This window comes from Helicoverpa zea, chromosome 3 (genome assembly GCF_022581195.2).
Source record: "Helicoverpa zea isolate HzStark_Cry1AcR chromosome 3, ilHelZeax1.1, whole genome shotgun sequence".
Taxonomy (NCBI): domain Eukaryota; kingdom Metazoa; phylum Arthropoda; class Insecta; order Lepidoptera; family Noctuidae; genus Helicoverpa; species Helicoverpa zea.
In genome coordinates this window covers 6412280-6436138 of record NC_061454.1, presented here as the reverse complement: position 1 = coordinate 6436138, position 23859 = coordinate 6412280, and the positions used below count along the sequence as shown (strand labels likewise).

Sequence of the window (23859 nt, the reverse complement as noted above, 5' to 3'; positions counted from 1 at the left end):
ACACAGGTATCGAAACCTATCACACATTCCCGTTAACAGAATGTGAACCCAAAATAAAATCATTGCAATTTAGATGAAATCTGTTTAAACCTCATCTCGGATAGGTAATGGAATCGAAGTTTTTATTTTAATGCATGGATGCAGTAGATGCATAAATAATTCATCAAAATCCCGTTCGAGGTCACAGTGCGGCTGGCAAAAATCGGTTTACGAGTGTGGGAAGTGGCGGGCGGCGGCACGGGGCGGGCACGCGGCGGGTACGCGGCGGTAGCGCGCCGGCACAGCGACGATGCCGCGTTGATATAACCCGGTACAGGCGGCACCACCGCGCAAACAAATTGGATGCTTAAAATTCAATTTGAAGGTTTCGCGGTCCGCTTCATTCGCTCTCCCCGTTCGTTACAAGCTGGACTCGCTCACATATACAAATGGAAACGCAATTATTTTGCCGTAATTTGGTATGTTTAAATGTTTATCGCTGTCGAGCACACTGCTTGTTTATATAATGCAAGTTAGCTTGTTTACATCGTAATCAAATAAATTAATAAAATCCTAACTCATCCAAGGGCATAAAACTGCCAAGTACTAATTTATATGTATTACTTACTGTGTGTGTGTTATGAGTAAGCCTGGTTAATATGCACATAATCTTATAAGTATTCAAATAGTTCATATTTTAAAAAAATTGCACCCCTTTTAAAACTTGTACTTAACTTAAATTCTATTAAAGTTATAATGAAAATTTGTATAATACAACATAAGCACTTATTGTCGTGCTTAAAATCGCTGTGTTGTTATAGAAACTTCAACAAAACAAACTAAACGAGCTCTTAAAATAAAGCGTGGATTGTGGTGGGACTATCCCGAGAAGAATTTGAAGTTGAAATAACTACTAGACGAAGTTTCCCTTCTTCAGATTCACGAAAGTTTTCGGAATAAATTCAAGTTTCCTCAAGCTGAAAATTGATGAGTACTTCTATGAATTTAAATATTACCCGCATAATTTGAATTAGCATAATAGCAATAAATCCGTCCGAAGCCTTAGTTACGCCCGCTATAAATACCGGAATCCGACCAGCGCTGACAATACAATAAGCATTCACAAACTGGAAAGGGATGTAGGTTGCTCTTAGATACCTACAAAGTTATAAGTTGATGTTCCGTCGTCTCAGTGCCGTCTAGAACTTTTCTAATCCTGTATTCTTCGGAAAACTTTTCCAATATTGCGAACATAACAAGCTTGCGTGTGAGCCTAATCCGACAACATCCGAGCAACGAGGGACTGCACAGAGTTTCCATGAGATTAACTAATTTATTCATATTACCCGTCTGGAGCATGTATGGATATTTTTAATCCAGGGGATAATTTATGTGTTTGAATAAGCAACAAGTGATGTGCGCTCAGAATTAATGGCCTTTGATTCCGCTCGTCATACATCTCTCTGAATAGTGGAAATAGATTTAGTCGGTCCACCGTGAATTAATCACTCTGGGTGTGTGTCGAGGCAAATTAGAACACTGCAATTCCAAACACACCACCTCGCTTTGTCGCAAAGTAACTGAATGAACTAAATGAATGATCACGCGACGCTACAGCTCGGGAATCAGCACTTTCATTAACTTCCTACCTTGTAGTTCTCTCAGCATTTTCATTTATTCCTAGCTCAATTTATTCTTAATCCTAGTCGGTTGCGTGAAAGCAGCCGTGTTGGTTTAGCTCAAAATGAAATACTAAACTAGAGTTTTTGATATATATCCACCAGTTTATTCAGCAATGAATACTCATATTTCATTTCCTTTTGGCAGGTAACTAAAATAAACTACATGGACTTACATCGTAATAATTAAAAACCACTTTGAAATCGTGCAAGTTTAAAGCTGCTTTTCATTTCAGGATGAACGCAACACCAATTAATGTATTTTAAATTATAGTGCTCGGGTTTTGCTTTTATAATAGGATTCATAAATTGCGTTTTTACAAGAAACCCTGATTGGATTTCATGCTAATTATTGTTTGCTAGTCTATCTACAGGTATTTTGAATAAAAACATAGTAATAAATTTCAATTCTTTATTCGACACCATATTTATGCATTCCATTAAACACCAAATTGTAACAAAATGTTGATGTTCTGCTTAGAATCTTTCAAACTACATATTTATGTTAACCTAATTGTTCATAACAAATCCATAAAATTATAGCAACATTATTTAATATGTTATAACAACTTAATTATACAATTCCTCTAAGGATGTCAAATGATGGTTTTTCTTTAAGTATTTGCTTTAAAACACAGTCATAATAATTTAATATCCATTTTTATCGATGTGTAAAAACAATAATTCCCTAGTAACGAGTATTATGCGGGTACTCACAAATAGCATCAACATAACTGATGCTGCAACTATGTATAATTAAAATAATATCAGATATTAAAGAGCCCGTGACTTAAATCTTTAAGCTCTACAACACTTGAGTTGAAAATAAATACCTTTATATAAATATCCATATGAACATGCTAGAATATTAATAAATATCCAATCAAGTTCATAACTGAATTACTTACTAATTATTTAATTTCAGCATACCTATTTTGTTCTTTTGACGATGCCAAATTAATAAGTTCGTAGGAACCCTGTTTGGCGTCCATTTCAAATTGACTCTTCCACTGGAAGGCCGCAAACTTAATAATATGTTTGCATGGACTTTGGCACGTGATAAATTTTTGGCATTTCATAATTCGTTAAAATATAATTTAACATAGGAATTAATTCAATTTAAATAACGGTCCCCTACACTAAAAGTCAATTCCAGTTTACCTATATTTTAATTTGTTTCACAATTCATCAATTATACAACAATGTAATAAATATAAATAAAATTTAATTTATTAAAGTTCACATTTTGTCACAATGAGGAAAATGGTGTAAGTTTAAATATTACTCACCATTAGTTAATCATCATCAATTCCTGTGAAGATAAAAATATGGACGAGTACTAGAGAATTGTCTAACATTGAACAAGATGAGAGTGTAATATACTGACAGTCGGGAAGTATAAGCGAGTTCAGCGCTTTTATATCAATTTCCTTGAATGCGTAATCATAAGAAAATCTCCTAACACTCTTTTGAAGTTTATATGATTCTTTGTAGATTACGCACGATCGTGGGTAATAGAGTCATATAAAAGAAATGTATTTCACGCACAATAACATTTTAATTGGTGATATCTTGAATTTCGGGCTCTGTCGTTTGATATTTTTACGATTCGATGAAAATGATTGGGGTCATGAAACGAACCCTGGCGATACGAATACGTGCTCCTCTGTGTTGTACAAACCTCCGGAGAGATACTCAGTGGGGCTTACTTTTAGAGGACCGAAGAGTAGACAATGTCGTCTATTACCCTGATTACCTTTTGAGACTTGGGAATAAGCGTGGACTAATTGCAATTAATGTGTAGAAACACTCAGTGTACTCGTCCATTAAGTAATAAGTTTTCAATATTTACTTATCAAAAACTACTCAAAATCAATACACCTCACTTAAAAGTAACTTTACAAAAAATTACAACATATGCGATGTTTTTTAAACAATTTTTATCAATAGTCATTTTACCCTACATACCTGAAACACTTCGTTTGATATAAGTATGTACAGCTAATGTCGGTTGGTTGTTAAGTCTTTTGTCACTAATTTATTGTTATATTCACATTTATTAAATACGTATATATTCACAAGAGCCTACAATTCCTTCGTTCTATACCCGACAGTAGAAATAAATTATAACTGGTATATTATTACCATAAAAGGCAACCTGTATGTTTATAATCCCTGTCGAGTCATATAAACAACACAGGCATAGAGTAGGACCCGAGCCAAGTTTGCCTTTCACAGTGAATATAGACTAGATCCCTTTCACACCAACATCATATCCCATCATCAGGAAATAGGCCATCAAAATGACTGTTTCAATATATCGCAGACAATAAATTATTATTATAATCTTCAGCCCGAAGTTTGACATAGTCAAACAGAGATTGTCCCATTCAGCTGAAAAATATTCGTGTAACACCAGGTAGGTACCGCATCTATTCATGGCATCGGTAATGTGAAAATGTTCTTCCATTATGAATCACATCACATCGAGCGCGACGCTCACTTTACCCGATTTTAATATTCTTACACACTCAATCCTTCGGGAAATGAAAACGTGGTCGCTATTACTACGTCCCAGCACGTAACCATAGAAAAATACGGTCTAGTCACAAGGGCCCCGGTTATTTTATTCGTTCGCACTCTTAAAATAATAAAATTAATTATTAGATACAAGTATATTTACACGTACACCAGATGAGTTCACACAAGTTCCTATGTACACGTTTGAATAGCTTCACACATCACAACTTAGTTCGCTTGTTGACTACGACCTCGGCGGCGGCGTCAAGGAACCCTCATACAGATATCTCCTGTATCTGTACACGCTTCTTCATGATGCCGGGCGGCGCGGGGGCGGCGGGCGCGGGGGGCGCGCGCAAGATGCCGCCCCCCTCCCCCTCCGCGCCCGCGTCGCCCGCGCCCTCCGCGCCCTCCGGCCCGAACTTCACCTGCGTGGAGCTGTCCACCACGCGCGGCTCGAACGTGCTGGTGCGCCCCACCGGGTCGCCCGGCCGCCCCTCCACCTTCTGGATATCGGGCTTCTGAGTGTCAATACATACCACACTCCCCGCCTCAATAGCGCTGCCCACACTCACGTCAGGCATGGAGCTACGAGCCGCCCGGTGCTTCTCATCGTAACAGCTGTACTCGCCGAATGTCGGTTCACCGCAGTCCGATAACGTCCGCAGGTCAAATTTAGAGCCCACACCGCGCGGCACATGCGCAGATTTACATTCGAAACCAAAACCCTTGCCATCGAACGCGCGCACTTCATAATCAAGCTTGCCATCGTAGTTATCTGACGACGAAGAGCTGCCAGCCTCAGCCAGGTCATCCTTAGACCGACGCGGCCGGGAGCCACGCTGGTGATAGATCCCCGCGAAGATGAGCACATTCAGGAGTAAGAGGAAACAACCCACGGCGATGGTGACGGTGAGCGCGGCCGTGTACGACTGGTAGTGGGAGGAGGCGAGGCGGCGCAGCAGCGCATCATCAGGGTGGACAGTAGGCGCGGTGGCGTTCGGCGGGCACTCGGTGGAGGGCGGCGCGGAGGGCGCGGGGCGCGGGGCGGCGGCGCGCGGCGGCGCGGTGCTGCGCGCGCGGGCGCCGCCCTCCAGCTCCACCACGTGCGGCACGTGCGCGCGCGACATCGACTGCGCACGCACTGCTCCTGCACCGTCACATTATACATTAATTATAGTATGAAACTGAAACGATTAAGTATTTAAAAATAAATGTGATGATATACCCTCGTAGTAGTTGGCGTTGTCCTCCTGGAAGTGGTGGTGGCGCATGGCGGCGTCGGGCAGGTCGGAGCCGGGCCGGTGCAGCTGCGGGATCAGCGACAGCCACAGAGACATCTTGTGCCCGCGGTAGTGGCTGCGCATCTCCGGCTTGCCACCTGCGCATCGCCACACAATTGAAATAAATGAGTCCGACCCGCAGCCGCAGCTGTCACCAGACTGACCCTAAAGTTTCAAATGTGTAACTCCAAGCGCCTAGAGGCAACGCTAAAATATTTACTAATGTGTTATTTTGTTGTGTTTACAAAATGCTGATGTTTGCAAATGCTTATACAAGGAAACTTTTAGAGTTACGATATATTTTAGTATATTACTACGACATCGAATAGTGAGGCTATAAAAGAAAATCGGAGGGGACCATAAACTAGGAATCCGGAGCATACTATTGGATAAACTAATCAGGAAGTTTTTGGCCGACATAACAACAATGTATGAGGAGTTACTCACTGATCTCCATGTAGAGTTGGTTGATGGTGTCGTACGTGTCCCAGTACGGCGTCTGGTCGGGGCCCAGCCTGGGAGTCTCGCCTAGCATCGGACTCGGAGGTGGGGTTGCCGATGGGTCATTTGGATTGCTAAAAATGATCAGCTTATTTATTTCCAAAAAACAATACATGTAATAACAGTAATCTTCATCGTCAGCCTATTTAATACTTAAGCTACTTTAAGACATAGGATACCTTTAATTGGCAAAAGTTTGAACGAGGTACCACGGGTAAAAAATCGAAACCGTATATACAAAAATAAAAGTACGTCAAATACTATTCCCCATGAACGATTGAATGCAACTGTAGCACATTAGAAACCCATCTTTCTCATTATCTTTCTAGCTCAAGGCTAAGATCCCGGAGCGTCCTCAGCTGTATTGCTAAAGACTTTCCACTATTGCTGTGAACACGATTGCCACGATTGTAAAATGTTTTTGTGTCTAACTGGATGAAGGCAGTGCACTATTATTATGACAAACATGTAAAACAATTCTAATGTTTGAAGTCTACATAATGGGAATCCTATAAATAAAATTATGGACCCTGTTTATTCGAAACTTCATTTAAGAAAGACTCAATTTACCCATATCTGACGAAGTTGGAGATGTAATGGATGCACAATTTGGACACTCGCTGCTCCTGCTGCGTGAAGTTTTGCTGATGATGCGTCAGAGATATTGGGACACCCAAGTAGTATGGCAGCTCCTCTCCATGCACTGATCCTGGTCTCTGTATAAAATGAACCATTATTAACTAATATCTTCTGAAGACTGCTCTTTAAAACTTGATCCGTATGTATAAGTTCAAAGGTCGAAATTAGAGTACACTATGACGTCTTCCCCTGCCCCAGCTGGTCCCCTTTCATCCCGAAACCAACTGCAAATGTGAACTCAAGCTAACATATTTAACAACGCTTGAAACAAGATAATATTCGTAGTAAACTTCAAAGTGCCACCACAATTACGCGTATTATACTCACCACTCCGCATCAAACTTGACCCCAATCTAAACCAAAAGCCCGCATAGCTCTATTAACAAGTCCACTGAAGTGCTAGCACTAGGGTTGTCGAAATAACAAACAGGTGTATAGAGACAGTCCAATTCACCGCGACCGCACGTGCGTCGACACGTTCTGACAACCGCAGCCCTGTCAACGGCTGCTCTAACAACTAGTGGCCCTTCCCAATATTCGATCTATCTGTTGATTTGCTGACAAGAGATATAATTTTGACATTAGTCCCATACAAGAAATGTCAAAATCAAGCAAAACAACAGATACAAAGATACTATATATAAATTGTGTACCTATAGATATACAAGGTGTTGATTTGCATTTGTGCCATAGTTCAGGAGGAGGACATACAATACGTAAATAATCGATTGGAATTACAGTAGATGGGAAATAACTAATATGCACTGCTTTTTTTGTCATTTTAATGTCGTGGTATTTTCGAAGTAATCCAATTTTATGAATGAAATTTATGAGCGATCGTTGCGTATGCTTTGTGTTTGCGTTTGTGTGAGGGCGCAGCACGGTTTTAACGCCACTAACATACGCGCCAAGTTTAAATAAGGCTAGATGACATTTACGGAATTTCGAAAAAAAATTAAAGAAAAAAAATTACGTACCAATTTTTTTATTGATTTGGGTCGAGAATCATTAGCATAATTACCTCCTTGAATATGGCACGGATGCAAATCAACAGCTTGTATAGACTCATAGGATTCCTGAATAATGTTATACAGGTAATTTGAAAGCAAAAGGTTATTGGAGTACGTCAACCTGCACTCAAAATCAAAATCAAAATCAAAATAATTTTACGAAGTTTAAAGGCATACACAAAAACATGAAAAACTTTTTAGAAAGAACTAAAAAAAATACGTTTTGAGACTCAGTACGTTGTATTCATTATATTGACCGTCCACGTCAATCAAACGACTTTTATCCGTGTTTTTAGAAATGTTGTTTTCCAAAATATAACTGTTTGTTTGTCCATTCGGTTTAGTGAATCTTTTCAAACCGACTTTATGGCCGACATAAACGAAGATTAACCACTTTGGAGAAGAAAAGCGCTGCGCCACCATCCCGCTTGATAAGCCGTTGCCAAGATCCACGTTATGTTGAGTGTGCATGTCCACTGTATACATACTATACTTCTACATTATACAGTTTCTTATTAAAAAGAAAACTTTAACAAACATAAAATTAGATATGAAAACTTGGAATATTGCAAATATTTTCTTACATTTCTGCAAAAACACCAATCGTGTTTCTATTTAGCTAAAAAGATTCACAAAAGTAAAAAAAACAAAGCAGATCTAAATATAGCTCTGATATTAGCTTACTTGCGGATAATCCTTATCTTGGGAGAGATGGTGGAAATGCGTGAAGTAAGTGGTGCCACCTCGCAGCGCGTGTAAATAGCCCAGCCGGATTAGCGGCGCCGCGGTCCGCCCGTCACTTAGCACCTGTATTCAATTAGAAATTCGTGTGAAAACATTTTTAGAGGTAGAAATGTTCAGCTAAAGCGAAATTTTTATATAATTTGGCTTTTTGTTTAATAACTATTTTTAAATGGTAATGCTACCAGCCTATTGGGTTCTCTCTCGGTTGGCAACGATGAGGAAGAATTATTTGAAGCGATTCATTAGCTATGTTTTTATTTTATGTGAATAAAAAATATGTATAAATCACAGTTTAAATAGCCTGAGGTCCGTTAAAGCTATAACACCCTAACGATTACTCAGGATTTACAATAATAACCAATTTGCATACTAGAGGTACAATTTGCATTGGCTGAGACAAGCAATGCCGTCTGAATCATAACAATGTCTCGCTACTTATTAGGCGTTGCAAGTATTTTCCAATAAAGCCTTTCAACGCGCCCATCGTGTATTCATCGTGCGCGGGCGTCATTAACTCCCTTTGTACGACGAAGGAGCGTTCGGTGAGTAGCGAAAACCACTTGAGGCTTAAATTGAGATCGTCTGCGAAGCCGACGGCGCCAGGCCGCGCCGCTCCACTAACGTCAACTCAACCGACAGTTATCAACTTTCAGCAGTTTCCCTATCGATGATGCTAATCGTATTTTGTTCTGTTTTGTTCACAAAATAGAAACAAAAACAATAAGGAAGTAGGAAACTCCTCGCTCCTTTATATTCAGAGGGCCCCTAACATAACTGCTATTCTTATATTCAAGCCTACGTGCACGGTTAACATCACATTCTTATTTCTATTTGTGCCAACTGTATTAGCTAAGCTTTTCTCAATTACGTTCGTAATGATGTTTCAGCTGTTTTCCTCTTCGAACGAGGCTTTTAGGGAACAAGTGCGTTTTAGTGTTGCCACGGTCCTTAGTGATGTTTTTGTTTTTAATAACAACATCATTACTTTGTAACGAAATCTCGGTACACAAGGATAATTAACTTAAAATTAAACGATATCAACTTATGAAGGACACACAAACAGGAACAGACAAATTGTGACATATTTCACTTATGAGCAACACCTGGGGCCCGATTCTCCTAAGTTAATAATGTCAAAATCGAATAGAAATCGAATCGCAATATGATCGCAATAGCAGTTTTAACCATATCGGGCATTCTGCTACCAATAAAAGACCAATCGTATTCGATTGACATTTGATTGGTGTGCGATTGGTCTGCTATTTTGGTGATTTTGGTCTATACGGTAGTTTGCTGTACAATCATTTTGCAATCATAAATCATTTGCAGACAAAATGATTCATTATTGAATGACAGAAAAGGATAAAAACGTTTATTTCAAAGAAAAAATAACGGAATGCCACATACGCTTCAATCGTAATCGAGTCAGGATTGGATCTCAGTCGAATCGAGTCGAACGTGAATCGTATGACGCTTAAGTAAAATTAGGAGAATCGGGGCCCTGGTGTGTTGTGAACAATATTACAGGGTGTTAGAGTGCAGTGTGCAGTGAGTTACCTCGAGCGTGGCGTCGCGCACACTGAGCGGGTTCTGCACGGGCTTGTCCCAGTCCGTGTACTCGTTCTTCAAGGTCGAGTAGATCTCATTCAGGTGGTAATAGTACGCGTTCCGGACGAATGTGCGAAGAATGCGATCCCGTCGGCTCTCGTTGAAGCCAAACTCCAAGTCTTGGGCGTTAAATTCCAGGTAAGATTCTGCAAGGAAAGCATGCCTCTCATTTGCATTTATTTATCATACGCTTCGGGAACCTCATTCAATTTATTCTGAAGTATTTAAACGGCATGTGAATTACAACTTCAATACTTAGGACTATAAAACACAAGCTATAAATACAGCTTGTGCCGTTAAGTTAAATGAAACCCATAAAGCGAATTAAAATAAATAGTCTAATTCATAAATTTGAATGGAGACGTAATTAAGACAGATATTACCGCCGTACATTACGCCTGTTTATTTGTACACCGAGTAATACATCTGGTACATAATGAAGACGGCATTACATGTGTGAGTACATTTGTGTCTTACGGTAACAAGCAAGAAGTTTCAGATATCATGAAAATGAATCAAGTAGGTAGTTTGAAGCTAGAAAGTTAATATGTATATGTCACCGTAAGATTACAAACATCGTTAGATTACAATCTATCTCGAGAGATTGTAAACTGTCGAATTATTGTAAACCGTAACACCTGATTGCAATTTAACGCATTATTTTTCGCTATATTATAATCTATCGATGAGAAATTGTCAAATTGTCAACTGTCCGAAAGCTCTCCCTGATTGGTCAGTCTTTTTGTAAGATCGAGAGCGATGTAGAGCGGTCAAATTGTCAACTGGCGTAGAACGGAATGCATCTTGCGCGCTGATTGGTAGAACGTCAAAAAAGACAAAGTTCTTTGCAACTCCCGGTGTCACAGCTCTTTGACGTGCAAAAATAAGTGACGGTTTAATTTTTTATAAAATCAAAAATTGTACTTAATTTTTAAGACTCAAATTACACACAATTAAAAATTGTATTAAAAATTGAAGTTAGTGACGAAAACGAATCGCTGCAAAACCGACTCCACGTAGTCTTGTCTGCCCTACCCCTAGAGTGCAATTCAAAACCGCGTAGGCGCGGAGGGGCGAGGCGGCCTGCGAGCTGAGGCGCAGGTAGTTTCAGCGCTCGCCGCCGCGGCTGAGGCTGGCCGGCGGAGCCGGCCAGCAAGCCGAAGCTGCGGTGGTGAGCGTGAAAACCATCTGCGACGATAAGCTCGCATGGGACCGCCGGAGCCCCGCAGCGCCGGAGCCGTGACAGAAGTTATGCTTGCTGCATGTTGCATGCTTACTTCCATGCTGGGTCAATTAATATGGGATGTGTTATATTTTAAACAAAAAACTCAGTAGGTACGAGTTAAAAAATTAGAAGGTAAATACTTAAATATTTTTATGATGTCATTTAATAGTATTTAAGAAGTTTACTGTTAGAATGCATGCTACAAATTTAGATGCAAAAAAATAACCATCATGCTGAGTTGTATTTAGAGTGGAAGATAACTCGTGGCTAAGATAGTATTATTTAGATGCTCGACGCTTTATTAATTGTGGCTGACTTAGTAATTTAGAAGGCAACATACATTTTTGGGGGCGAATAATGATATTAAAAAGAAGCCTGTTTAATTAGCACCCCTTTTATTTTATTTTTAAATATTAGTTTGTATTTGAAGACAAAATACCTAACTGTATTTTTATAAGAGTTATTTTTATATAAATTTAATACTTGACGAATTTTTGAAGAGCATTTATTTTATTTAACTGACACCTCTATTTCATTCCTAACTCTACGGGAACTCCATGGGAACAGAACGGCTGGTCGTGATTGGTCGATCTTACAAAAAGACTGACCAATCAGAGAGAGCTTTCGGACAGTTGACAATTTGACAATTTCTCGGCGATAGATTATAATTTAGCGAAAAATAATGCGTTAAATTGCAATCAGATGTTACGGTTCACAATAATTCGACAGTTTACAATCTCTCGAGATAGATTGTAATCTAACGATGTTTGTAATCTTACGGTAACATATATAAGGAACTCATGTATATTTTAACAGTTAGGTATGTCAAGTAAATTGTCTATGTTTGTTACCGGTGGTAGTGAGTCCGAACAAGAGTTCTCTGTGTGAGAAGTCGGCAAGTTCATGTCCGGCGGCGTTGGCGACTGCTGCTGCGCCGGCGCCTAATCGGGAACTGTCGGTGGGGGGCGGGGCCTGACAACATAAAGTATTAATATCGTAAAGGAATCGAATACTACAGAATCAGGATTTAATCTTTGTTTTGTTAACTAAAAACCTTAAAAATAAAGGCGAACATTCATTTTTAACATGAAGACTATTACGTGCTTTTGGTAGTCTTGGCAGAATCACTGGGCTATCAATAGAAATTGTACTTATATTTATTTATTTTTACAATAAATTTATGTGAAAAAAAAACAAACATGTGTAATCCTAAAAGCATTGATGCAAAAGAAAAAACAACTGTATTTTCAAGATTGTGTTCTACCTATGCAGGTAGGTATGCTCATAATGCTAACTTGTGATAATTTTCATACAGTCAGTAGGAACTGTAATAGAATTCAAAGTGTTCTATAACTTTATGCAGAAACTTCTAAATTTTAAAACATTTAGTCAGTTTTACCTACAGTCAACTATAAAAATAGTTCATACAATCGAGTTTACAAAGTTTCTGGGATTTCATATACCTACCTCACAAAAACAGATCTCAGATAATAGAAATATTTGCACTGGTAAAGAAATAACTATTCTGGGCTTGAATTGATAACTTTTAATTCCAGTGCTTATACTAATTATTATCAGCGATACAGGTTGGCTGCATCGCTAATGCAAGGACATAACAATGAGATTCAATTATGCACACATAATACCAATTTTCAACACACTAATGGGAATATTCGAACATAAAAAATTATATTGTCATCACAGAAATAAAAGCTTTTCCTTGTGAAATAAGGAAAAACTAAATGATAGTAACAGAAAAGAAAGCTCGTGCAAAATTGAAATTGTTCATTTAAAAAGCTGAAGCCGCATTTTACGAAAGGATAGAAATAGTTGATTCCTTGAAAAGTGCTTTTACGGTGATATTAATGTTCTAAAACTGAGAATCTCTTAAACTATTTTTAGTCACAATATACGTCAGGTGATTTTCTGTTGTGCAAATCTATGCTATAGAAAATAATTTCTACGGTTTAATAAAATACGATAATTAAATAACCTCAAAACTGAAGTAACGTCCACAAGATCAAGGATAACATATGTGGTCGACCATCTTTATACTGTAACGATTACGAATTTAAAGCCCCTTAGCAACATCTATTTGACCCAAACACAAGGTAGGAATTTTGGGTCAGACACATTCAATCTCTATAATACGTTCTCATAAAATCAAGATGGGTAGCTCTGTATCCCACTAACATTAATTGAAACATATTAACATTAAGTATCCACTAACATTACAGATAGTGAACTCAAATTAGTATTCGAAGGCCAATTGTTAGGCATCAAATGTTATTCAGGTAGACCGTTATTAGGCCATGCCTGGCAAACTGTGGCAATCATGTGATATTCTAGACGCTTCCATATTCTAATTGGCTCTCGATGTTGATTGAAATGTAAATCCACAATTGTATTACCGTTACATCGGAATCAAAGTACGTCGCTTTAATTTTATTTGGTCAGCTTAATTTATACAATTTAATTAGTGTGTTTGTGTTACTTTGTTAAATATTTTAATGTTTCTCCGTATTTAGGTTTATGAATTGAAAATAAATATTTTTTACAGTACTATACGATAATTACGCCTACAAACCAAATGTTAATTGGGTCCCAAATAAACAAATATACAACCCAAAGTCCAAATAATACCAAACAGTAGTACTTATAGCCAAAATGTGAATAAAAACAAAGAGAAACGTTCACACAATCAAGCGTCATATTTTCCGCAACATTGATACTTTGACGCAGGTGTGACGTCAATTTATTAACGAAAACATCCTGTTAATTTCGTCAAAGGGCTTGTTCGGCCGAAGCCAGTACATTAATTAGCGATGAATTTTGCGAATGCGGCGCAAAAGGAAATCGACCGAAATACAGCTCGGCCGAAGTTGAAAACAGGCACGGTGCGACGCTGCCGGTCATAAAGACTGATAGATTGAAAAACATGTTCAAACTCTAATAAACCAGATTGTGCGGTGGAAGTTTCTATAACATAAAGTAGAATAAAACAATTTGGCACACTTCGTTTTTCAAATTGTTTTACAATTTGGCATACTTAGTTTTTAATTACGAAGCAAAAAGTGCAATAGGTTTTGAAAATGCTTCAGCATGAAGTATTCACAGTTATTTTATACTTGAACTTTTAGGAGAGATGCTTAGGTACAAACCCTACTTGACATTTCCCCTCACATTTTTGTTTAAAATTATTCCAACTACACAACCTTATCCCCGTTTACCACGTATAAAAAAAATGAAATTAAATATTATGTAAGTAAAAGTATATTAGATGTGAGACTTACGGAAGGGTTAACGATAACAGTGCCGTCGACGAAAGGCGCGAACCCGGGCAGAAACCGCGGCGGGTCGAGCCTCACCGCCAACAACTCAGCAAGTGGTTTGTTGCGCAAGCACGGAGCCAGGTCATCCTCCAACAAGTCCCCATGACACCCCGTTTGTTCCGCCACCTAAACAGAAAAAAATTCTAAACAATTTGAATTAGGGACTTGAACTTCCTTCCCTTTCCCTTTTTAGAGTGTCACCTTTTTGAATTTCAACCTTCGTTTCCTGAATGCTTCAGTGGCTAAAGCAAAATAAAAAATGTCGCTTTTCCGGCATTCAACAAATTACATTGTAAACACCGACGAAAAGTTATCCTTACGTAAAAAATATATAAAAATACTTTCACTTTTTTCGCTCCAAATTGGATAAGTTGAATGCAAGGAAACTTTCCTTGTCTGTAATATGGGGTCCTTATTTTTTGAAACAATATCAACTCGCCGGTTACAAAGGAAGCTCACACCCGATATTCTTAAACGTAACGATACCTTTCTTTTTATCGTGAGCGGTTCCCTCTGCAGCGCCCATGAACTCAGCCCCGACCCACTTAACAAGATGACGCGCTTCAGTAGTTCTGAAACAGATAACCTAATTTAATTTTGTCATTTTGAACAAGGATCACCCAGATAATGAAATCTTTTATAAAGAAAAACATTTTTATTTCTGTCTCCGTTTGTTGTTGTTTTTTTTTTTTAATATAATGAAGAACTTTTTGAGACAAGTATCCTGTCTTAAACACGAGGATGTAACAAGCGACTTAAAGTCGGTCTAAAATTAAATGGCGTACTATCCACAGTTATGAACAAAGGGATTTTTTTAATTTGTCTGTCGTAAGTAAATTAAATTAAAGAACTTATAAGAAGAGTCTCAAGTGGGATGTTGACCTTATTTTCAAATTACGCGGAGGAGGATTTCCTCTTGTGCATGTGTGTCTGATGTGACCCTTTTAATCGCATTAAGTGACGGAGGATCTAAACGGGATGGTGACACGAAATAATGAAATCTGCCCGGAGCGGTATAATTACGCACAATGGCTGTCCCACGCGCGTACGCTCGCACGTGAGCGGGCGCCACGCGCAACCCGCGCCTTACGAACCCTTCCTGTTTACGCTGACAGTTCATTAAAAATATTCCTAATTAATTTAATTTTATGACGTTTTGGGATAATTCAATATAATTACGGTCAGTATAAAATATGTGCAAAATATAATACCAGCAACAGTCGTTCCACAATGTTTTTTCGCAAGCTGATTTGACGAATAAAGTTTGATATTTTTAGTATATAAAAACACAACCCTTCTCGTTATTCGGCCAAAAAGGGACAGGAACCTTAAATGATTTAATGAGCAATTCATACCCCGGGCGACAGGCGAGACGGCGAGGAAGTTCGCGAGCGCTGCTCCCGTGCCGTGGCCCATGAGCGTAACCCGCTCGGGGTCGCCCCCGAACGCCGGCAGGTTCTCCCGCAGCCAGTGCAGCCCCGCCACCAGGTCCATCAGACCGAAGTTACCCTGTGCCGACCCCTTAGCACCAGTCTTTAAAAAACCTTTAACAAATAACCACCACTTAAAAACTTTAAGCAAAGTGACATAATACCAACGATAATCTCCCGCAAATATACACTATTTCATAGTATAAAATGTACACATAAATACACATTACGGCGATGCCTTGCAGCTGAGAAATAGTGGCTCATAATGCAAAATATTTCACTGTCGCCTAGCGGAACAAGAGCTGGAAACAGTACGGAACCACTTCAATAAATTATGATATAATGTATTTTTTGCGCGACACACGAACATACTTGCCTAAGAAGATACACTTCAGTGGATAGCAATGCTTATGTAAATACGAAAACTTACATATTTCCTACAATCCCCCAGATGTGTCATCGTTATTCAAAGTTTCCTCTCACGAAAATTGTTCACAAGTGAATCAATATTTTCTATCACATCAATTTCGAGTAGTGACTTGGAAAACAAATATTTGGAATTGCGTGTAGGGTGTATATCATTTTGGTATTTATGTTATGACATTGTCACGTTCGTAAAATATTGTCCAGCAAATTGGATTAAAGTCGTGGGTTCAATGCATCTACTGAATTAAATCGAAATTGATAATACAAGCTTGAATTTCAATTAGAACTTAAAACACTTAGAACCTACCATGAATATACTGTATTAAAAATCCAGCACACATTTTTTTTTTCATTAAATCAATATCAGTTTACGACTTAAAAAACGGTATAAGGAAAAATTTTATTCGTCACTGTGAAACGCAGAATTTTTGTTTTATTGTTTTCGAAATCGTCTTTTTACAGCTGCATCAAATGTCGCTGGCAACTGTAAAATATAAAAATATAAGTCCACCTCTCCTAAAATACGATCATAATATTTTAAGGGTATATTTTATGTTTATTTAAAAAATCTTTTGCAACTCATTGTATCGTTTCATGTATCACGCAAAGCAAAGATTAGAAATGCGCTTGTCAGCATCATTATGGTGGTTCAGTAGAGCTATCCATTTCTTATTTATTCAATTTGATTTGATATTTTATAGATGTGGAGGTTTTATATTGATAACACTGTCCAGTATCTATTTAGTACCATTGAGTACTGTAATCCCATTAATAGTTCAATTTCAAGTAAAAAAGTATCATCAACTTACCCAAAACACCTAACCTAAAATTGATGGTGACGACAACGATGTTGCCATTGGCCGCCAGCGTGGTGCCATCGTACGCATTCCCGGAGCTCCATTCATAAGACTCGCCATGCACGAACACCAAGCACGGAAGACCGCCGCTCTCACCCTCCTCACCCCCTGCGCGCGCAAACATTCATAAATGCGAGTTCAGACTAGCACATATATGACAGTAGCGAACCGCCCCGGCTTCGCACGGGATATCCGTATTTCCCCACTATTTGATGGATGTAATTATACGTATAAACCTTCCTCTTCAATCAGTCTATCTATTAAAAAAACTGCATGAAAATCAGTTGCGTAGTTTTGAAGATTTAAGCGAATAAAGAGACAGGCATATAGGGACAGAAAAAACGACTTTGTTTCATACTATGTAGTGATGCAAACAGTCGTTTTGGGATGCACTAGCTATAAATACGCACTTCATAGAAAAGTTCTCGCTTACGACGCGACGAGTAGTGCGTTATGAAGGATTTTTGCGAACTTATAAGTGCATCAAGACTCGTAAGAGTTGCGATTAAACGCGTACTTGAATAAATATATGCAGTTCCCTAACGATCTTATATGCGGGTACGAAACACTTGTCTGGAACGTTATTTTGGGTTCTTGATAGTATATTTAAATGTCGGGACACCTTTTCACACACGGTCGGTTAGCCCCATGGTAAGTTATTAATTAACTTGTTTTATGGGTGCTAACACAACTGATAGACTACATATAGTTACATATATACATATTTATAAATACATATTGTAACACCCAGACCACGGCCAACAAGCATGCTCATCACACAAATGTCGACGGAACCGGGAATCGAACCCGGGACCTCAGGTACGGCAGTCCGGTATGGTGACCATTGCGCCATCGAGGCCGTCAATATTTAGTAAAGGTAAACCTAAATAAATTAAACATATGAGGAAGAGAAACATGATTTGTAATTAACTAACAAAATTATCAGGTAAATAAAAAGTAAATATAACAGTTGATGCTATGTATAGTTTCGCATTTTCCTTGTTTATCATCTTATTTGATTACGATACCCTAAAAGCTCCAGATTATTATCACGAAGGAAGCTCCTCGTGGCAGCTTCTAATAAATTACGAACCGGTATCTAATACTGTTAATTAACTATATTATTAGCAAGTAATCTAATGAGAAATATGAGGAAAATTAAACTTTAATATAAATTAATTTCTAAAGTCCAAATAAAAAAAAAACAAAATGTCTTTGTCTATATTGATCACTCAATACTTTTGAATCAAACTAAATAAGAAATGACTACTAAAATGAAACTGTGTTCACTATTTCGTCGATTCGATATACCCAATGACTTGATGGCCGAGAGATTCAACCAATACGGATCGCGTAATCTAATTGTTAGGAGGTTTCTCTCTGGGGCTCCGATCGTCTCAGTAATTTGGACAACACAGTCCAATACGAACTGCGATTTCGTCGTATCATTCCACATCTTTATTTAAGGCCACCTAGGAATGTCCTCTCCAATATTAGGGTAAACAAACTAATAATTTCACACTAATGATAAACAACATGGTTTCACACACAAAAGCCTAACAAAACCACACTTTTTGTAACAAATACACACAAAGTAAACACTTTATTCGGTTGAAAGGTTACAATACTATTTATAGTTCGGCCATTCAGAGAATGCGTTCCTGACACGTCGCGATTGAACTGACGACGTAACTACATTCATTGATTATTGATATAATAATGTTGTTTTAATGCTCCTCAATTGTTAAAACGGTAAACAACCAGCAAAAATATTTTTATCGTAACTGCAACGCCATTGCAAAGTTACGTCGTCAGTTCAATCGCGACGTGTCAGGAACGCATTCTCTGAATGGCCGAACTATAGTTCAAATCATAATTATTTGACCGCAAACAATAAAACTTGTGCATTTTGCAGCTCACAGTAATATGTCACAATAACAATAACGTTGGGCATTATACTCACGACTCACGGTTATTGATGTGACGAGTTCGCCGGCTGTCGACTGGTGGATATGGGGTGTCTCAGCCTCACTTCCGCACTGCTTGCAGGGGGCAGGATGCACTGCAATGCACTACGGAATTGAGGCCTCGACACCCTCCGCCGCGGATAGACCCCGCTTCCTCTTCCCGATGCATCTTCTGTGTCATCTTACGCGTTCCCGTAAGTGCTTGCTTTCATTTCCACACAAGTGAGTGCTGACGTATTTGCTTATAACCCGGGAAGCGTTAAGTGCTCCGCAGCTGAACCGGCCTTGCATAAATTATAGTCGTGTCAAGTTTAGACGGAGGTAACTATTCAAACTAACCCCTTAAAATGGGCTCTCGGGCTAAAATTTTGGTTGGTACATCAATATTTAAGTGTTCTTGGCAAAATATATAAGTACACATTCAGGACATGTGTATCGATAAATTAAGATTGATATCTTATTGACTGAAATTTTTGTATACTTATTTCCTATTATATTTAGGCCTGGCTACCGAATTCATCGTTATCATCATTCCATCTAAATTCCGACGTTGTACCTGCTACATGATTGCCTACTTTAAAATAAAATGTACTATTTAGTACAAACTAGGTCGCGCTTTGTTTTCAGCTTATTTCGTCACTCTTTTTTGGTTGACTGAGCGAAAGCCCTTTTACGTTGACAGCATTACAAACTAAGTGGGTAGACGTGCATTTTTCGCACGATTTTAACTACAAAGGTGCTAGCTTTCATATCGAAACATAGTTCCCTAGCGAATGGCTTCCCGTACCGTGGACGGAATTTTTAAGAAAACGCTTGATGCCAGGCTCGGAAAATAAACAGAACAAACTAGCACTAAAGGCATTATTCTCATAAGTAACAAGCCTTAGACACTTTGCTTTCATCTTACAAAATAAAATCGACCTAACTTTATTTTCTTATTTACAACATTAACTATTTACACATTTATAATATTGATTAAAATACATACACTGCTTAACGCATACATTTCAAAATATCTTTCTAGATCTGTTGAAAGTATCTAACCCAATAAATATCTTTTACTTCGTGATCCCCTATATCAAATAAGTGGTTTCTAAAAACACAACTACAATTCCAATTATTAAACAAGAGACTTATGTTTGCTACGACGCTACAACGCTACAGTGCTACGAATGCTACGAGTGCTACGGCTACAAATATCGAGTTCACCAAATAAACAAAATTCACTAAAGTTAAACATTCTAACTCTTAATTACCACCGTTATCATCTTTCTATTAAGTACAGTACTTGTTTGCGTATGACATATTCATTAACAAAGCTAATAAAACGCTTAATAAATCCTGCTCAGGGCACAGAAAACGTATCACATAAAATATCTGGCTTAATACATTTTTAAAGCGACATGTTTAACGGACAGTGAATTAACTGGGAAATGACGTGAATAAATTATATGAATAAACCGCTGGCAAGGATTAATGAGCAGCGAGCCCTCGTCGCCGTGGCCGCTCTATTATGTTGATACCATTGTTCTCCTCTATTAGACAAGTGCTACACGAGAAAGAAGAGGAAAAAGGCTTGGTGCACATTATATAAACATACATTACTTTCGCGTCGGTAATCCCCAAGGATTAGGCAGAGGTATTTCACTACACTCAGAGTTCACCGACTGCGATATGAGAGTGTATGCGAAGAGGGCAAAGGTATCGCCATTCACTGGGCACGCTGCCAACCGCGGAACTGTATTTGAGAATTTCCTGACTGTAATTCTCATATTTCTGGAGCATAATCCGCTAGTTTAGGGTAAGACCAGACGCTCTCGTGTTGCGGGTGTTGCACACGCTAACATACGACGGCATTGCAAGACGATAATCAGGTAAGTACGTGCTTACAACTTGATTAATCCTACTATTGAATTAGCCGTTAATTGTCACATCTGCATGTAATCAACATCCATTGAAAGCAATATGGCTTTAAAGTTTAACACTTCTCAAGACCTCCTTAAAAGCGAGTTTCCTTGCAAAAGACAGTGGTCTCTTACCCTGAAATTTCCAAAACACACAGCAACAAAACTTACCATTAACAGGCACATAGAGGTTGACATACAAGCAGTCTTCGCTCTGGTTGGCGAGTACTGGCAGCAATCGCTCAAGCTGTCGGATGCGCGCGCGCGGGTGCAGTAACAACGCGTCATCGCGCGGCGCGGCGGCGGGCGGTACTTGCGGGCACGCCGGCCCCGACGCGTCCGCCAGCCGCGTCGTCCGCCACTGCGACGGCGTCACCGGCGGCATGTATCTACGTCACAATCGTATTGTTAATTGTCATTTTCTGTTTCAAAGTTTATTTTTAAAGGATTTTTTAATGCTTTTTTGTGTATTTTAAATATTGACGAAAACATGGTTTGGTTTTAGAGTTAGTTAGCATTTTATTTCGTGAAAATCAGACGTTAATAACTCCAATCATTGATACACCAATATTCCGATTTGTAAACCATAAATATTTAGATTTCTATGATAACAACCGATTACCAGAAACACCGACAGCACATATTTTTACACGGCATAAATACGAAGGTATGTATGCACTCTATAAACGTATAACACCGAAAAATCGTTGCATTTCGTTTCATGCGAAATATGTATTTTTAGAATATTTCGGCGTAAAGTTGACTATGTAAGCTCGGTTGCCTTCTCCTGACCATTACACATAAAGCTAAGTATACACTGCCGTTGAGACGAATAGTTGTGTTTATGTTAGAGTTTCACTCGCTGGCATGTTTCAAGATTGCTCAGTTTCAAGTTCAGAGTTTGTATTCATCAGCAGATAACTAGGCGAAATACACGAAGTTCGCAAAGTAGTTCATCTTAGCTCATCTACTCTTATGTATATTTAGGAGTTTATACATAAACTTAGACTCATTTATAACTGTAGGTACTATATCTATGTAAAATGGGTATATTAAAAATAAGGTAAATATTTTCACCGCAACTCACATGAGTAACATTTGGCGAGTATACAAAGGTTGCCTTCTTGTTAGAAGCATTGATACATTTTTAGTTTTCAAACTAAAAATTAAACATGCCTCGACACATCTAATCAATGTTGGTATCTAGCAACCATTCCTGAGTATTGCCTTTCACATGAATTTTTACATATTAAACCACTATTCATAGTTTTTTAATCAATAACTCGCGAAGGAACATGTTTAATTTTAAAATTACCTACTTTTAAGCTGGCTCATGAAAAGAGGGGTCGATAATACGACTAACGACTACAAGCACCGCGGTCATTACCAATTTGCAATTTGCATACTTCATTAATCATCTCTTGCATGTCGTAATCGTCTTTGCAAAATGAGTCATCCATAACGATGAGTCGTCGCTTTGGAAAATAATTTGTAGATATTCTTCTTAGTTCTTATCTCATATTACTTGCAAATTTAAACATAATTATGCTTACTTAATACTACGTCTTGTGGTACACTTATGTCTACGTAATGTTTGAAAGCAAAAAAGAGAAATGAATTACCTTAGACTACCTAAGGGCGGTGTAGCATACGGCACTCCGAGGTAGGCCTCGACCTGCGGATGCGAGTGCACGACGATGCCTCGCAGCGGGCCGTACTTGGTGCGGACGACGCGCGTACTGTACTTGTGCGAGGAGAGTGCGGCCGCGCAGCAGACGAGCCACGCGAGCAGCGCGGCGCGGTCCGCGCGCATCACGCGCTCGCGGCGGGCGCGGGCGCGGGCCACGCGCCGCCGGCTACGCGCGCGCCGCTGCGCATCACGCGGCCCGCCGCCCCCCGCGCCTCCAGCTCATCACACACCCGCCCTCACGCGCCCTCGCACACTGACATTACATAGCGTTACGCACCAACATTCGGTAACACTGTTGCACTATTCAAACTACGAACGACACTTACCCGAATCATTGTTTTGTAGTACTGCCGAAACTTTTGCAAATGTTAACCATTTGCTTAACCTGTAACAATAAAAAGCTTCGTTAAAGATAGGAACCTGAGTCACGGTAAAGTAAAATAATTCGTAAAAGGTACCTAACACTCGACTATAATATAGTAGAAGCAAATTTTCATGAAATCTCCATTTTAATCAAATATGAGCGGAGTAAGCCGGACCGCGGACAATGGAGTAGGTAACGGGAAATGTTTACCTAACGGACCTAACCCGACGTTTGTAATTTAATGTAACACAAACACGACAACAACGTCGCATTTCTAAACGAAATTTGCCGTTTCCGTGGCGGGCCCGCGCCGCGCCGCGCCGCGCCGCTCCGCCCAAACACCGCGCACAGCGAGCCCGGCTCGTGCAGACGTTCACTTCCGCTTCATTTATGTAACCAAAGACTGATTTTCATTGCAATTAAATGTGAACACAATTCAATGGGGTCTTACAAGCTCAAGTGTTTACGTCGTACATATAAATAGACTTTGTTTTATCGTGCAATTTATTAGTGGTTCTAATAGTTTGCCGTGGTTTTATTGTTTACTTTAATTGAATTCTTGGTATCCTCACACTCTATATAAAGAAACATTTTATTTAGTATGCAACAACGTATTTATACAGAAAGTCAGTGGGGTTGAGGTACTCATGACACGCCCTTATCCAGTAACATCTACCGATAGCCATCCAAATTTTAAACGT

At 39.0% G+C, this 23859-nt stretch overlaps 1 protein-coding gene across 1 annotated transcript; it reads right to left on the bottom strand.

Moving 5' to 3' along the window:
• Positions 1–2056: 2056 nt before the first annotated feature.
• Positions 2057–22937, bottom strand: LOC124646032 (neuroligin-1-like). The gene is made up of 13 exons (XM_047186049.1): positions 22727–22937; positions 21276–21493; positions 17186–17341; positions 15876–16064; positions 15007–15092; positions 14482–14646; positions 12040–12160; positions 9913–10109; positions 8296–8418; positions 6533–6678; positions 5909–6036; positions 5407–5559; positions 2057–5328 (listed from the first exon to the last, which is right to left on the bottom strand). The coding sequence occupies exons 1-13, from the start codon at positions 22915–22917 to the stop codon at positions 4454–4456; spliced, it is 2748 nt and encodes a 915-aa protein (XP_047042005.1). The 5' UTR covers positions 22918–22937; the 3' UTR covers positions 2057–4453.
• Positions 22938–23859: the final 922 nt, after the last annotated feature.

Excerpts from the sequence above, each read along its gene's own strand:
- LOC124646032 (XM_047186049.1), bottom strand. The coding sequence starts at position 22,917 with ATGCGCGCGGACCGCGCCGCGCTGCTCGCGTGGCTCGTCTGCTGCGCG. Across the intron at positions 15,093-15,875 it reads CGTCTCGCCTGTCGCCCGGG|AACTACTGAAGCGCGTCATC; the intron begins GTATGAATTGCT and ends TATCTGTTTCAG. Across the intron at positions 12,161-14,481 it reads CTGTTATCGTTAACCCTTCC|GCCCCGCCCCCCACCGACAG; the intron begins GTAAGTCTCACA and ends TTATGTTGTCAG.